Source organism: Trichoplusia ni, chromosome 11, assembly GCF_003590095.1.
Source record: "Trichoplusia ni isolate ovarian cell line Hi5 chromosome 11, tn1, whole genome shotgun sequence".
Lineage (NCBI taxonomy): Eukaryota > Metazoa > Arthropoda > Insecta > Lepidoptera > Noctuidae > Trichoplusia > Trichoplusia ni.
The window spans coordinates 6,856,968-6,875,070 of NC_039488.1; the positions used below are offsets into that span (position 1 = coordinate 6,856,968).

At 35.2% G+C, this 18,103-nt stretch overlaps 1 protein-coding gene across 2 annotated transcripts in view; it reads right to left on the reverse strand.

Annotated features, from left to right (window-relative positions):
• The window catches only part of LOC113498737 (P protein-like), a 38,283-nt gene extending 20,180 nt beyond the window's left edge, over nucleotides 1-18,103 (reverse strand). The window contains exon 1 of one of the 2 annotated variants that reach the window (XM_026878873.1): nucleotides 17,911-18,103. In XM_026878873.1, the coding sequence (XP_026734674.1) occupies nucleotides 17,911-18,080 (170 nt within the window). In that variant the 5' untranslated portion in view covers nucleotides 18,081-18,103. Of the gene's footprint in view, nucleotides 1-10,778; nucleotides 10,904-17,910 lie in introns of those variants that run through there. The other variant, XM_026878874.1, reaches the window with a different exon arrangement.

Sequence of the window (18,103 nt, forward strand, 5' to 3'; positions counted from 1 at the left end):
TCCATAACACAAGTGCTTTAGCAACTTACTTTGGGTTCAGAACAATGTATGTGATGTTGTCCGCATTTATTATTTATTATTTATTAACTTTCGCATTTTGGGCGAGTGAAACTATGATAAATTCATGAAAAAAACGGTAGTTTTGATAGATGTCTGTTATACTTTCACGCATAAACTACTGAACGGATTTGGATGAAGCTAAGTTCACAGATAGTTAATAACCTGGATAAGCACATAGGATAGTCTATCACGATTTTTCGATTGGCAACGGGCGGGCTTGCGGGCAACTGCTAGTTAAATTCATTTACCTACATATTTTGACACAAATAGCGTTAAGTAATTTCTATTATACGCTGAACAAAAGCGATTAGTTTCACTGCTATCATAGATTATATTATTGATTGGACAATCACTAAAAGTGCGATAAATACAAAAGAAGAAAATTTTGTGACGTTGTCAACGTAATATCATTAGCCAGAGTCGCGCAGAACATGCGCGAGCGATCCTCTGGCTAAAGCAGTAGAAGGGGCCCGGGGTGGTTTTAGTCGGTGGAAGTCCGACATATCTCCACGCCGTGCCCTCGACATGGGTTGAGAAATAAGCTAGAATCTAGAAAAAAGGGGGGTCTAACATCACCTTAACCATGTTATTTGTGAATGTGAATGCCCGTGGCCCGTGGCCTGTCCCCAGTAACAAGACGTACATAGGCTGCCATAAATTTATTAGAATATAGATGGCATTACTTGGAACTAAATAGTTTAAAAAATTCTAAAAAACCTACGTAATTAAATGTCACTCCATTCAAATTATCAAAATCGGTTCATCTGTTTTTATAGTTGTAAATTACATTGTCATCGGGTTTGAAGCTACACACAAAATTTCAGCCTGCTAGCTTATCGGGAAGTGCCTCAAAATTGAGTTGCAAAAATCCAACCGAAACGACAAACAAACAAGAAAAGTGAGCGTATAAAAACGTGGGAATATTTACTTCAAATCTGTTTTTAATAAATTCGGAAAAATGAATCCTTTAGTCGTACCTATCGTTAACTTCAATGGTACACGCTATCGTGGTTTCAGATAAGGCAGTTATTGGCTCTCCAGCTGCGATTAGCTAGCACCCGCAGTTATTGTGAACTATGTTTACGTTTAACTTCAAAATGCTTTATTACAATTTCGGTTCTAGTTAGATTAAATACTTAAATTGTTTTGTATTGTACTGTTGTACCTATTCCAACTGCTTCTCCATTTGACCCAAAAGGTTGACCCAAAGGTTGGTAGATAATGCCTTGCGGCATTAAGTCCGCCTTATGTACCACTATTGTACATGAAAGTTTAAATAAATAAAACGACCAGGGCCCAATTTCACTATTTACAATGGCACTATTCGTGTTATTACAACATTTAACTAAGCATTTTTACAACACAATAATTTAGAATTTTTTTATGGGGCACAACACTCACGGTCAACACAATTAATTTTCAATTTTTGTACATTTAAACTACTAGCTGTTGCCCGCGACTTCGTCTGTGTGGTTAGAAGAAATTGCGACTATAACTTGAGATTTAAACTATCCTATCTCTCAAGTTGGATCGAACTGCACATGATGTGCGAATTTTATTATAATCGGTTAAGTGGTTTAGGAGTCCATTGAGGACAAACACTGTGACACGAGATTTATATAATATTAAGATTGTTTCAATTATCGTGTTATCAAAATGCTTAGAAGAATATTAATTTTGTCAAATTTAATCCAATTTCCATTCACTAATCGGCCATTGTAAATAACAGAATTGGGGCGCAGCAAGAAACTATAGCATTTTAAAGGTCTCGGATCGAATCTGGATGAGGCTAGCTGACCGTAGAAATTGGGACAAGGAAGGGGAGGCCGATGCCCAGCAGTGGGAGGATAAAGGCTGTAGATGATGATGAAGAAACTCCATAACTTATCATTTTAAAAATGAATGAAATCTATAGTATCCTTATTAAACGTTATAACTGTCCCTCATCAGACCTCTCATAGAGAAATGAATCCCTATTTCTCTTGGTCACATCACGCATCACGCGAGAACGGCTGGACCGATTTCGCTAATTCTTTTTTGTTGTATTTGTTATTGACAAGAGAAAGTTCTTATGAAAAAAAAATAACGAAAAATTGCGCGAAAAATTAGAAAATTTAAGCAAACTTAACCACCATATTAAGTAATCCTGACTTTTGTTACGATAGTGATTTTTTGGATCCATCTCTGCCCACAATAATATAAATGCATCGGGAACGGGACCTACGTATTCACGCGGGTGAAACCGCGAGGCACAGCTTGTTTGTTTATAAAAACGTAGTCAAGCGTGATTGTCTGAAATAACAGACTGCAGTATCGTATTCCTAGCATGTGGTGCACTGTTTTATATCAAAACTAGCTGTGCCCGCGACATTGCCCGCGTAGAGTTTGATAAAAGTCATTTTAATTAAAATTGTCCGCGGTGACAGAACAAAAATAAAAAACAAAAAATTCTTAAAACAAAACAGAAAGACTATATTATTATTTTTACGTAAAAAAGGAACCGCCTTCAAAAAACAAACTGAAAGGAATATTTTCAAAAAATTTTGTAACAGCGACACCTAAAATACATCATCTCAGAAAAATTAAAATAGCTATCCCAGTTCATAATTACAACCTGGTAAAGTTTTTACCTTTTGATAACGGAACCCTAAAAATCTGTAACCGGACTCAAACCCACGACCTCATAAATGAATACAGTAGAATGATTCAACAGAGGTTTAACGATTTATGATAAGACTTGTTTGTTTTGATAAGCGATGCGCACACCTTGACAATCCCTATATATGTATTTGTGTGTGTGAATACACACCAAATAACGTTAATTATAAAAGCACTCTACTGTTTGAATTAAAAGCTTTCGATAAAGCTAATTAGTGTCATGGTGACGACATTAAATAATAAATAAATAAATGCGGACAACATCACATACATTGTTCTGAACCCAAAGTAAGTTGCTAAAGCACTTGTGTTATGGAATTCAGATACAACGAAGGTACCACAAACACCCAGGCCCGAGACAATGTAGAAATGTGAATTTTTACATTGACCCGACCGGGGTTCGAACCCGGGACCTCAGAGCTAGCGACACCTTGAAACCGGTGCGTACGCCACTCGACAACGGAGGTCGTCAAACACTCAATCACATTGACTGCAAGCATAGCCGAGCACGACGTGTCGTGGGTTCGATCCATGCGTAGTGCGTAGTACTAGCATTTATGTGAGCAACGAATGCTTGTCCTGAGTCTGGGTGACTTTGTGCATGTGACTTGAATGTTTGTTAAACGTCCCGCGACACAGAGATTACAATTTTTCTCTTAAGTGGGAGTCAGTTTACAAAAAACAAACATTCTTTTGATTCTATGAGAAACAGGCCGACTACTTAAATTGGGTTGGTTATTAAACAAATCAATTTGAAACCGCTTAAGTCATTCAGGCGATATGATGACAGACAGACAGATTCATCAAATTTATAACTCCCCTCTTTTGCGGAGTGTAGGTTGAAAAAATAGTCATACTTAAGAACAACGCTGGATTTCTAGCTTTTTATTTAACTGAACTGTCTAAAAACGTGACTTTTGACAAAAAAAAAAGTAGAATTATTCAGTTTTTCTATTGTTTCAATTTATTACATATTTTTTCTTTTGTTTAAATTTATAGGTCCATCTTTATATTTCTTGAATAAAATATATAAACTTTAGTTTGCTTATCGACATAATTGTAATGATAATATTTAGTCATAATCTACACTAATATATAAAGCTGAAAAGTTTGTTTGTTTGAACGCGCTAATCTCAGGAACTACTACTAGTTCAAATTGAAAAAATCTTTTTGCATTGAATAGATCACGCTGCGACTAATAGGAGCGAAGATGTAATGGAAAATGTGGAAAAAACAGGGCAGGTATAAATCATAACTTATATCCTCCAACCACGCGAACGAAGTCGCGGGCAACAGCTAGTTTGCTATAAGATAATATTGTTTTAATAACAAAAACTAATACAACCGATTTAAATTAAAAAACTACTTAACAAAAATTGATCAAATTTAGTATTAGACTAAATTACAGCTATTTCACGTTAAATTATCCTTATTTTTCTTTATTCTCCTTATTTTTTTAAGTCGGTTAAAAATAAGACTTCCTATCATCTAACTACCTGTAACGACTATCAAAGATGTATAAATAACAGCCGGGACCCATAATTTACACGTGCCTTCCAAAATACGGAACACGCTACATAGATGGTCACCCATCCTCTTCCCGGCCGTATCGAGCGTAGCTTAACCTATGATCGATTGTGCGATTGTAGCTAAGCCACGAGCTAATATAAGGTATATCGATCGTTAAAATGAGATGTCGATAATGACCTATATTTATAAGGAAAAAATGTGTTAAAGTTAGCTAACATTATAATTAAGCAGCTGTATTTGATCAGTGTCTAGTATCTTTGATAATATTTACATTTGTAGTCTAGAATTGTGAGGAGCTCGCTTAAAGAATTTGCTCGTTAGACCAAAATAATTCCGAAACTCCCTTGAAAATGCGAAGTCAATCAGTTCTTATATGTTATCTCTTGATTCATTATATTTTGAGGGACTCTCAATCGTATTTTGAGGAGCTCGTGGCTAAGCTACAACCGAATAAGTGAATTGATCACAGGTTACGCCAGACGCGGTTGGTCCGTAGATGGGTGACCATCTTAGTCATAACGAGTTCCTCGGTGTTTCGGAAGGCACGTTAAATTGTGGGTCCTGGCTGTTATTGAGAATCTTGAAAGTCTGGCAACCAAGGGATACCGTTTTGCCCAGGTAACTGGGTTGTGGATGTCAGATAGGCAGTCGCGTCTTGTAAAACACTGGTACTTAGCTGAATCCGGTTAGACTGGAAGCCGACTCCAACATAGTTGGGAAAAGGCTAGGATGATGATGTAGTCTAAAATAGTATAGTCTAATTTTATGACGGTGACAATTGTTACTTTATATATGAATGATTTTTATTATCTTGTTTTATAATTGTTGTTATACAGGCAAAAGAAATACATAATCTGGGAAAAATTTAATTGTCTGGCTATAATGGTTTAAGAGATACGCTTCGGTAACAGACGGATGGACAGACAACGAACCGAGTACGATTGTTTTGTTTTGATCATTTATATGATTTGGATTCGCTTTCTGAATATTTTTATATTTTAGTTTTATTCTTATTCAAGGTTTTTAATTTTCATCTGGCTATAATATTTTACTATACTAAAGATTTTTATGAGACTTGAATTTACAGTTACAAAACTAATACATTAAAAACACTGAAAATATCCTGACAGAATAACTTCACAACCCAAGTTAAATAAAAACTAAAATCCCAAAAAGGCTAACACACAAAACACTACAAATCTTAAAAAAAAAACACAAACCACCACAAATTTGTAACACTGCAATCTTAATTCAAATTTCAAGTCACACTTTCACTTTTGAAATTAACGAACCGTTTTAAAACTTAAGATGGCGACGGACGCGTGCTTTAACAACGGCGTTATGATGTATACTGAGGTTGGCTGAAGGCAGCCATTACTGCATAATACACACTATACACAGGTTGTTTTTAAGATAACATGCTAACTGGCCTGTATTATATTGCTCTACGAATATTTTTGGCCCCAATTCTGCTATTTACAACGGCCGAAGAATGAATAAAAAATGGAATAAATTGGTATCTACTATTTGTATTTTTGTAAGCATTTTACTGACACAATAAATGGAAATTTAGTAGGGACGGAATTATCAATGAATTTTGAATAAAGATAGGCTATATATAAGGCTAATTACTTCAATTTTATTCTAATTGCCATTCATTCATCGGCCATTGTAAATAGCTGAATCGGTGTCCTGACAAAATAATAAAATGATCTATAACGGAAATTTGAAATTACTAATTCTACATAATTTTTGACGGGCCTGTTGGTCTAGTGGTTAGCGACCCTGACTGCTATACCGGAGGTCGTGGGTTCGATTCCTGCCCAGGACAAATCTTGTGTGATGAGCATGATCATTTGTTCTGGTGTCTGGGTGTAATTTATCTATAATATGTATGTATTTAGAAATATAGAAGTAAGTTTATCAGTTGTCTGGTTACCATAACACAAGCTCTGCTTAGTTTGGAATCAGATAACCGTGTGTGAGTTGTCCCAGGATATATACATATATATTTTAAAAAAAAAAAATTTTATTGAAAACTGTCTATATTTGTACCTAATATTTCGCTACGATAAAGAATACTAAAATTATCGATTTAAGCATTAATTTTCAAAAATAAAAACGCAAAATCGTTATTCCAGCTCTCAGCGTTAAAGCGAACATTTTTCAACAGGTTTAACAATTTAGTAACGATTGCAAGTTGAGCGTAGTCTAATAAAGGTAACTCCATACAAAATATAATGGCTGAAACTTTGTTTACTAACATTACTAACAGCTCAAGCCGGGTATCTCCTTCGCGACAATAAACTGACATTGTTACCAAATAGCTATTCGATAGTTACATAAGACAGTAGACATACGAAGAAGAATTAGCTCACTGACATTCTCTCTCGAATTGACATCCAAAAATGGAGATGGGCTGGACATATGATTCGCCATCCCATTGACAAATGGAGCAAGCAAGTCACCCTCTGGCAACCAAGAGATGGCAAATGAAGCAGGGGTCGTCAAATCACGAGATGAAAAGATGACTTCAAGTCAGGCTTCAAGGCAGACAGCGGGATCATTCTGGTTGAGAGTAGCAAGGGACAGGACCCATTGGAAGGAATTGGAGGAGGCCTATCCCAAAGGCCACACCGAACTTAGGGGCCTATTGTAAGTCTATGTTTAGGAATAAAAGGCTATTATTAAATTACTAGCTGTTGCCCGCGACTTCGTCCCCGTGGGTAGAAGATACAAGTTATGATTTATACCTGCCCTGTTTTTTTTTCACATTTTCCATTGTATCTTTGCTCCTATTAGTCACAGCGTGATGGTTTATAGCCTAAAGCCTTCCTCGATTAATGGTCTATTCAACGCAAAAATAATTTTTCAATTTGGACCAGTAGTTCCTGAGATTAGTGCGTTCAAACAAACAAACTCTTTAGCTTTATATATTAGTATATATATATATTAAAAAGTTATATAACACCAAACAATTTAACTGGACGGTTAAGGAAAACCAATTATCCTAATCTAATATATAAAATTCCCGTGTCACGATGTTAGTTACCGTGCTCCTCCGAAACGGTTCGAGCGATTTTTATGAAATTTTGTATACGTATTGGGTAGGTCTGAGAATAGAACAACATCTTTCATACCCCTAAGTGATAAGGGTTGCTCACACTAAAAAAATATATTTTATTTTTTGGACGAAATTGTTTGTTTTTTTTTTATATAATGTGGCTTTAAAAATACATACAACTAGAAAAAAAAATCGGCAGAACAACGTTTGCTGGGTCAGCTAGTAATATTATAAACGCGAAATTTCGAACGTACGGAATGAATGAAAAAAATAATTAATGTTTGTTCCTTTTTCACTCAAAAACCCTTGAACAAATTTAGATGGAATTTGATACACAGGTAGTTTATAATGAGGATTAAAACATGGGATTTTTATCTCGGTTTTATGTTCCTGTGGGATCATTTTCGTTTTGTAGCTGGCAACACTTGTTAATGATAAAAATAGGAATGATGATTTAATATTAAAAATAAAATCTATTTAGTCAGATAGACATAAAAAAAATCTTAGACACGTATTTGTGCCTTTATCTGAATCGTTTAAATTTACTAAAATAAACTGCTTTACAGTTCAGATGAGGGGCCTAAATGACGTAACGACTAAGAATTATTTTTACATAGGAGTGACATCACGCGATAGTTCCATTCACGATACTTTGAGTAGATAATTCAAGTTTACGGGGCAAAATAAAAAATACGTATCCAATATTATTTACTAAAGTACGGTCGTGAAAAATCACCGGAGAAAAGCAACTCCTTAGAGATTCCTATTAATACTAAACGAAAGACTAAATTTGGCGAGGCCTATGTCCAACAGTGGACAAATATGGGCTGATGATGAAATGTGAGGGTCGGTGACTCGGTATCCACAAACAAAAAAATCACGATATTATCTTTGATTTTCTTATTCAGCCTACTTGTAGGTACGGACTCCTTAGTGTCGCGATTTCAACTCGGACTTGACCTGTTTTCATAATGACGAATCAAACAAAGACAGATTCAGTCTAAAAATAGTTCATTACTAAGCTGTAACTTTTCCATCCTCATTAACTTTTGCTATTATATAAAAGATCCATTGTTTAAAGTTAACACTTATAATAAATTAGTATTTTAATAAGCTGTGATTTTTTAACAAGCATATTTGTATGTTCATACTAATTCAATTGGTTAGCAAAACTACACTCCGTCTAAACTCAGAAGAAAAACCCTCAAATTTATTTGCCACCCGTCAACAAAATTGTGACCGTAACAACCGTTATTCAAATACGATCTTTTTTTCCTTATCCCATTTGTTTATCCAGGTAATAAACTATCAATGTATTAAGTTTCGTCTAAATCGGTTGAGTAGTTTTTACGTGAAAAATTAAGAAACATCTATACCTACAAACTTTCGCGTTTATGATATTACTCATATTTTATAATACCTTTTGTCTCTATGGCAATGTCATTTTGCCGAGATATTCGGATAAATTTTCTTGTCTTCGATAATCTGTTAATTGTAAGTTATTTTAGTAAGTCTTCTTCTTCTTCTTCTTTATATATAAAAATGAATTGCTGTTCGTTAGTCTCGCTAAAACTCGGGAATGGCTGAACCGATTTCGCTAATTTTAGACTTGAAATATTCTTAGCAGTCCAGGGAAGGTTTATATTGAGAAAATATGGAAAAATTGCGGCAAATAAAAAAAAGTACTACACGGGTGAAACCGCGGGAAACAGCTAGTCATGTATAAAAATGGGACAATCCGGAAAACTGGATGAAGTTAATCATTTTCAGCGAATTTAAATTAGCCATTTAATACTTAATTGCCAATTAGGTTAACGTATGATTAGAATTAATTAGTCAGTAATTAAATAATAGTTAGCAGTTTTACAAAGAAACCGATTATCTACATATATGGATAAACTTGTTTATACGGTACAAATATTTTTTTAACAAGCTTTGCCAGTATGTCTGCCTGTTAGGCTAATCATTGTAATTGATGGACGAATTTTGACCGGACTTTTATTAGCTGGTAGCTGATATAATATAATAAGAAGTAACTACGGCTATTTTTATTTGAAAAAAAAATGTTTATTTTAGAAAAATAAAGTATCTACTTAATGCTTCAGAAACCGAAAAATTAAAACTAAATTTATTATTTATTTTATGCCACTGTGGACAATTTTATTCTAACATTTTAATATTTTAAAACAATATTGGCTAAATTCCACTCGGTTTAAGTCGCGGGCACAACTAGTTCATCATAAAACTACGACAAATTGTGTTCCTCTTCTCAAACCATTTTGATATCGTCTTCCAGTCCGACCAGATTCAGTTGAATTCTATTTTATGGAGTGACTGTCTATCTGACCTCCACAACCCATATCATGGTAAAGGAAAATATTGTGAGGAAACCGAGTTTCCAAATATAGATATCAGGAATTGCTCGCCAGCAACCGTCGGGGTAAATAATAAGAATATTCCATAACTTAAACACAATGCCATCTAGTCTCAAATTAAGTAAAGCTTATTGAAATGAAACTACTTTTACGGATTTTATCGCGGTTTAATTTTAGATTTTTATTTCGACACTCGTGGCTAAGCTATAGCCGCATAAGTGATACGATCACAGGTTAAGCTATGCTTGACGCGGTTGGTCTGTAGATGAGTGACCATCTTTGTCATAACGAGTTCCTCCATGTTTCGGAAGGCACGTTAAATTGTGGGTCCCGGCTGTTATTCCTACATCTTTGACAGTCGTTACAGGTAGTCAGAAGCTTGAAAAAGTCTGACAGCCAGTCTAACCAAGGGGTACCGTTTTGCCCAGGTAACTGGGTTGTGGATGTCTGATAGGCAGTCGCTCCTTGTAAAACACTGGTACTTAGCTGAAACCGGTTGGACTGGTAGCCGACCCCAACATAGTTGGGAAAAGGCTAGGATGATGATGTAGTCTAAAATAGTATAGTCTAATTTTATGACGGTGACAATTGTTACTTTATATATGAATGATTTTTATTATCTTGTTTTATACTTGTTGTTATACAGGCAAAAGAAATACATAATCTGGGAAAATTTTAATTGTCTGGCTATAATGGTTTAAGAGATACGCTTCGGTAACAGACGGATGGACGGACAACGAACCGAGTACGATTGTTTTGTTTTGATCATTTAGGTTCTGAACACAAATAAATCGGTTATTTGTGTTCAGAACCTAAATGATCAAAACAAAACAAAACTGATTTGGATTCGCTTTCTGAATATTTTTATATTTTAGTTTTATTCTTATTCAAGGTTTTTAATTTTCATCTGGCTATAATATACTATACTGAAGATTTTTATGAGACTTGAATTTACAGTTACAAAACTAATAACATTAAAAACACTGAAAATATCCTGACAGAATAACTTCACAACCCAAGTTAAATAAAAACTAAAATCCCAAAAAGGCTAACACCCAAAACACTACAAATCTTTAAAAAAAAACACAAACCACCACAAATTTGAAACACTGCACTCTTAATTCAAATTTCAAGTCACACTTTCACTTTTGAAATTAACGAACTGTTTTAAAATTTAAGATGGCGACGGACGCGTGTTGTAACAACGGCGTTATGATGTATACTGAGGTGGTCTGAAGGCAGCCATTACTGCATAATACACACTATACACAGGTTGTTTTTAAGATAACATGCTAACTGGCCTGTATTATATTGCTCTACGAATATTTTTGGCCCCAATTCTGCTATTTACAATGGCCGATGAATGAATGGAAATTGGATTCGTATTTTTGTAAGCTGAAATTACTGAAACAATAATTGGAAATTTAGTAGGGACGGAATTATCAATGAATTTTGAATAAAGATAGGCTATATATAAGGCTAAATACTTCAATTTTATACTTCAATATAATTTTATAAATAGCTGAATCGGTGTCCTGACCAAATAATAAAATGATCTATAACGGAAATTTGAAATTACTAATTCTACTTAATTTTATTGAGAACGGTCGATATTTGTACCTAATATTTCGCTACGATAAAGAATACTAAAATTATCGATTTAAGCATTAATTTTCAAAAATAAAAACGCAAAATCGTTATTCAAACTCTCAGCGTTAAAGCGAACATTTTCCAACAGGTTTAACAATTTAGTAACGATTGCAAGTTGAGCGTAGTCTAATAAAGGTAACTCCATACAAAATATAATGGCTGAAACTTTGTTTACTAACATTACTAACAGCTCAAGCCGGGTATCTCCTTCGCGACAATAAACTGACATTGTTACCAAATAGCTATTCGATAGTTATATAAGACAGTAGACATACGAAGAAGAATTAGCTCACTGACATTCTCTCTCGGATTGACATCCAAAAATGGAGATGGGCTGGACATATGATTCGCCAACCTATTGACAAATGAAGCAAGCAAGTCACCCTCTGGCAACCAAGAGATGGCAAAAGAAGCAGGGCTCGTCAAATCACGAGATGAGAAGATGACTTCAAGGCAGATAGCGGGACTGTTGTAATGTTCCTGTTTGATCATTTTCGTTTTGTAGCCGGCAAGAGCTTGTAAATGATAAAAATAGGTATGACGATTGGATATTTAAAGTAAAACTCATTTAGGGCAGATTTTTCAATCGCCAGATAACTTTTATTCGACGAATATGTTTGACGTTTTGACAGCTTTTGTATAGAAAATGTGTCAAACGGCCATATTTATTCCTCAGATAAAAGTTATCTGACGATTGAAAAATCGGCCCGTAGTCAGATATATTTTTTTAAATAAATCTTAGACACGTATTTGTGCCTTTATCTGAATCGTTTAAATTTACTAAAATAAACTGCTTTACAGTTCAGATGAGGGGCCTAAATGACGTAACGACTAAGAATTATTTTTACATAAGAGTGACGTCACGCGATAGTTCAATTCACGATACTTTGAGTAGGTAAGTAATTAATGTTTACGGGGCAAAATAAAAAATACATATCCAATATTATTTACTAAAGTGAAAAATCACCATTGACAAGCAACTCCTGAGAGATCAGTATTAATACTAGGGCAAAACAGGAAAGACTAAATTTGGCGAGGCCTATGTCCAACAGTGGACAAATATGGGCTGATGATGAAATTTGAGGGTCGGTGTCTCGGTATCCACAAACAAAAAAATCACGATATTATCTTTGATTTTCTTATTCAGCCTACTTGTAGGTACGGACTCCTTAGTGTCGCGATTTCAACTCGGACTTGACCTGTTTTCATAATGACGAATCAAACAAAGACAGATTCAGTCTAAAAATAGTTTATTACTAAGCTGTAACTTTTCCATCCTCATTAACTTTTGCTATTATATAAAAGATCCATTGTTTAAAGTTAACACTTATAATAAATTAGAATTTTAATAAGCTGTGATTTTTTTAACAAGCATATTTGTATGTTCATACTAATTCAATTGGTTAGCAAAACTACACTCCGTCTAACCTCAGAAGAAAAACCCTCAAACTTATTTGCCACCCGCCACCAAAATTGTGTTCTTAACAACCGTTATTCAAACACGATTTTATTTTAAAACTCGTCATTGCCCGCGACTCCGTCTGCGTGGATTTCAGTTTACAGCGTTCGGTGGTCCCCGTTTTCATGGAAATACATCCCTCTTATAGCTCTTATACACCCTTTAAAATTTCCCTCGGTAACTATTTCAAAAATTGGGATAAAAGATAGCCTATGTTCTTTTCCATATCAACGGCTATATGCATGCCAAGTTTCATCCAAATCCGTTCAGCCGTTTTTGCATGATTGAGTAACAAACATACGAACATCCACACTTCCGCATTTATTTAGTAAGGATTTAACCCATGTGTTATACCAGGTTATAAACTATCTGTGTATCAATTGTCGTTCAATTCCGTTCAGTGGTTTTTGCGTAAAAAAATATCAAACATCCATACAAACTTTCGCGTTTATGATATTACATATATTTTAATTTACTCCTTTGCCTCTGCCCTCTAGAGGAATGTCATTTTGACGAGATATCACAGGGATAAATTTTCTTTTCTTCGACAATCTGATAATTTATGCCATTTTAGTAAGTACAGGTATAAAAATATAACAATCCGGAAAACTGGATGAAGTTATTCATTTTCAGCGAATTTAAATTAGCCATTTAATACTTAATTGCCAATTAGGTTAACGTATGATTAGAATTAATTAGTCAGTAATTAAATAATAGTTAGCAGTTTTACAAAGAAACCGATTATCTACATATATGGATAAACTTGTTTATACGGTACAAATATTTTTTTAACAAGTTTTGCCAGTATGTCTGTCTAATCATTGTAATTGATGGACCAATTTTGACCGGACTTTTATTAGCTGGTAGCTGATATAATATAATAAGAAGTAACTATGGCTATTTTTATTTGAGAAAAAATGTTTTATTTTAGAATAATAAAGTATCTACTTAATGCTTCAAAAACCGAAAAATGAAAACTAAATTTATCATTTATTTTTAGCCACTGTGGACAATTTTATTCTAACATTATAATATTTTTAAAACAACATTTGTTAAATTCCACTCGGTTTAAGTCGCGGGCACAACTAGTTCATCATAAAACTACGACAAATTGTGTTCTTTTCCTCTTCTCAAACCATTTTGATATCGTTTTCCAGTCCGACCAGATTCAGTTGAATTCTATTTTATGGAGTGAGTCTATCTGACCTCCACAACCCATATCATGGTAAAGGAAAATATTGTGAGGAAACCGAGTTTCCAAATATAGATATCAGGTATTGCTCGCCAGCAACCGTCGGGATAAATTATAAGAATATTCCATAACTTAAACACAATGCCATCTAGTCTCAAACTATGCAAAGCTTATTGAGATAAAGATACTTTTACGGATTTTATCGCGGTTTAATTTTAGATTTTTATTTCGACACTCGTGGCTAAGCTATAACCGCATAAGTGATACGATCACAGGTTAAGCTATGCTTGACGCGGTTGGTCTGTAGATGGGTGACCATCTTTGTCATAACGAGTTCCTCCGTGTTTCGGAAGGCACGTTAAATTGTGGGTCCCGGCTGTTATTCCTACATCCTACAGTCGTTACAGGTAGTCAGAAGCTTGAAAAAGTCTGACAGCCAGTCTAACCAAGGGGTATCGTGTTGCCCAGGTAACTGGGTTAAGGAGGTCAGATAGGCAGTCGCTCCTTGTAAAACACTGGTACTTAGCTGAAACCGATTGGACTGGTAGTCGACCCCAACATAGTTAGGAAAAGGCTAGGCCAATGAGATGAGTTTCGACACCTTCACCCCCGACATTTCGACACCTTCACCCCCGACGTTTCGACACCTTTGCAGGGCCCCAATTCTGCTATTTACAATGGCCGATGAATTAATGAAAATTACACTTTTCGTATTATCTTAAGCATTTTCCCTACAATAATTGGAAATTCAGTTCGGGACGGTACACTCAAGGTCAATACAATTAATTTCGTATTGGCAAAATACTTAAGAGAAAAGGAATAATTTCAAATTTAATTCAATTGCCATTCAATCATCGGCCATTGTAAAATAGCAGAATTGGAGCCCTGGTATCATGGTCACGGGCAGACTGCGTTAAAATCCGTTACAGTTGTTTCATTTCCAGGTCTAACATTCGCGTAAACCTAAGAAACCACTAAGTGAAGCTTATGTTATGAGTACTGGATTTACAACAGCCGATGAATGGGTTGGATGGTAAGTACTTGGGGTTGGATGGTAAGTACTTGGGGTTGGATGGTAAGTACTTGGTGTTAGATGGTAAGTACTTGGTGTTAGATGGTAAGTACTTGGTGTCGGATGGTAATTACTTGGTGTTAGATGGTAAGTACTTGGTGTTCGATGGGAAGTACTTGGGTTTGGATGGTAAGTACTTGGGGTTAGATGGTAAATACTTGGTATTTTCATGATTATATTATGACATTTATTTACAGGTACACCTACCTCTAAATATCTCCCTTTGGTTGACTGGTAGAGAATGCCTCAGGCATTAAATCCTCCATTGTAAAATGTTGTATAGAAAGTGTAAATAAATAAAAATATATCATCGACCTAGCCTTTTCCCTACTATGTTGGGTTCGGCTTCCAGCCTAACCGGAATCAGCTAAGCACCAGTGTTTTATAAGGAGCGACTGCCTATCTGACTTCCTCAACCCAGTTACCTGGGCAACACGATACCCCTTAGTTACACTGGTTGTCAGACTTTCAAGCTTCTGACTACCTGTAACGACTGTCAAAGATGTATGAATAACAGCCGGGACCCACAATTTTACGTGGCTTCTGAAACACGGAGGAACTCGTTATGACAAAGGTCACGTATCTACGGACCAACCGCGCCAAGCGTAGCTTATCCTGTGACCAATTCACTTATGCGGTTATAGCTTAGCCACGAGCTCCTCAAAATATAATTGAGAGATAATCCTTCAAAATATAACGAATCAAGAGATTCCTTATAAGAACTGATTGACTTCGCATTTTCAAGGGCGCTTCGGATTATTTTGGTCTGACGAGCAAATTCTTTAATCTATTCACAACCTTGACCTACAAGTCATTGACGGATAATCCTTCGTGAGTTTTGTATATCCTTGTGACTATCTATAACAATATTAAAAAAAAACTGTAACAGAATAGCAAAAAGTGAGATGAAAATCGATATAATATCTACTCTCACTTTGAACAATTAGTTTTTAATATGCCATTTTCCCATCACCAAGTTTATCATTAAACGAAGCTAAAAACTCTGTTGATTAAGTCGTCAATCTTCTATTTCAGTGTGCATTCATTTGAGTCCCCACTCAAATTGTAAACGGCACAACCGATTTTTATCAAACATGTCTAGATAAACTCGCAATTAATTCTCCTATAATACGAAACAAACTAATTGAAATTGGTCAATCCGTTCAAGAGCTATGATGCCACAGATAGAAGACAGGTACGTCAGACTTATAACATATCTCTTTTTGCATTTAAAGTTAAAAATACAGTTTACCAAAGTGTAAACTTTGACAGGTGGGGTGCAATATTATCATGGAAAATATCCCACTAATCCCACTACTATTCTAAAGGCGAAAGTTTGTGAGTGTGTATGTTTGTTACTTCTTCACGTCAAAACGGCTGAACCGATTTTAATGAAATTTAGTATGGAGTTAGCTGACACCCTGGATTAACTCATAGGCTACGATATATTAATAGAAAATATCTTTTTTCCTAACCACGCAGATGAAGTCGCGGGTAACAGCTAGTTGAGAATATAATACTATAATGCCTAAGTCGATTTATGATATACAATGTTCTCATTGTGTATTCATGGCGCAGCATATGCCAGCATATGGTGTTAACAACTTTCAAAGATGGCGACTGAATACAAATGTCAAATTGTTTATGACATAATGTGATATCAAGTGGAATCGTTTCGCAAGGCTTTTTAACCGACGGTGGCAGGAAAAGAGTGTATGTGTGTTTATTTGTTAAGCTGGTTCCGTACCCTAAACGGTAGATGGCTTTTTTAGTTTATTTAGGAAGTACAAAAAATTATTTTTGTGTTTTCAGGCTTTTATAACAAATGGTTAAAACGATAAGAGTCTTATTTAGAAGAAACGCTGTTTTTGATCCAGCTCAATTAATTTTTAAAAGGTTTTATAGGCAGTCAGATCAGATATACCTATATAATTTTTAGCTGCATCAACATCTTACGCGTCATTTCTTGGGTTTACAAATAATCAAATGGCATTTGATTATCCACCGAATCACTGATTAGTATTTTAATACTTTCAGAGAAAAAAAGTGTCTGTCTCTGCCGGTCTGTCAAATATTTTTATTTTTAACAGGCCCAAAACAGGTGCTTAAGAAACTTTAGATTACGTAACTAGTGACTTTAAGTGCGCGGTTCCAAATGTAATTTCCATGGAGAAGAACCGGCAAGAAACTTCATAGAAATTCTCTTTTAAATAAAAAAAAAATGCAATAATGTACAAGTTTACCGATGATATTGGCGTAAAAAACCGCTGAACTGATTGGTTCAGAGAATTTGAAATTTTAACCTAACCTTTTTTATAATAGCGTGGTGTGTAGCGATCTATAGAAAATTGGACGCTTTCAGGCCGTCCGTAAAAGAAACAACATAAATCTCTAATAATCAACGACTTTAATCTCCAATTGAATACAAATTGGATAAAAAAATCTGTTCAGTTCGTCAGACAGGTTTCTCAAACATACTGACATTTTATAGTGACATTCAAATCACATGCACAAAGACACTCAAACTCAGAACAAGCATTCGTGGATCACACAAATGCTTGTCGTACGCGGGGATCGAATCCACGACACATCCCTTGCATATGGCTGTCAGATTGATAGCTACGTCATGGAGAATAAAGTCGTCGAGTAGTTGATAGTAACTATCATGAGAATGATTCATTATTAAATGATGCAACAGTTTATTCACGCGTTTAGCCCCAAGATCAAGCCGCGTCAGCTCATGATTAAGGACTCTGGTTATGTCCGGAACTAGTCGGGCATTCATCATTTAATAATCAATCATTCACTCATTCACTCGGAGTGAATGAATGATCGAACTGCAACTCTTACCGTTCATATTCAATAGTAGAAATGTCAGCGTCGCTTGAGCTGTGGGTTATTTTGAGCATCCCATTCCTCTTGAAAAACGACCTCCTTCTTCCTCTAGAGCATTTATCTTCTGTGCTAGATTCTATGAATGATATGGTCGATGATGATGTGAAGTCTTTGTGGTTGTCCATTATTCTGCAAAGATGATCATTTT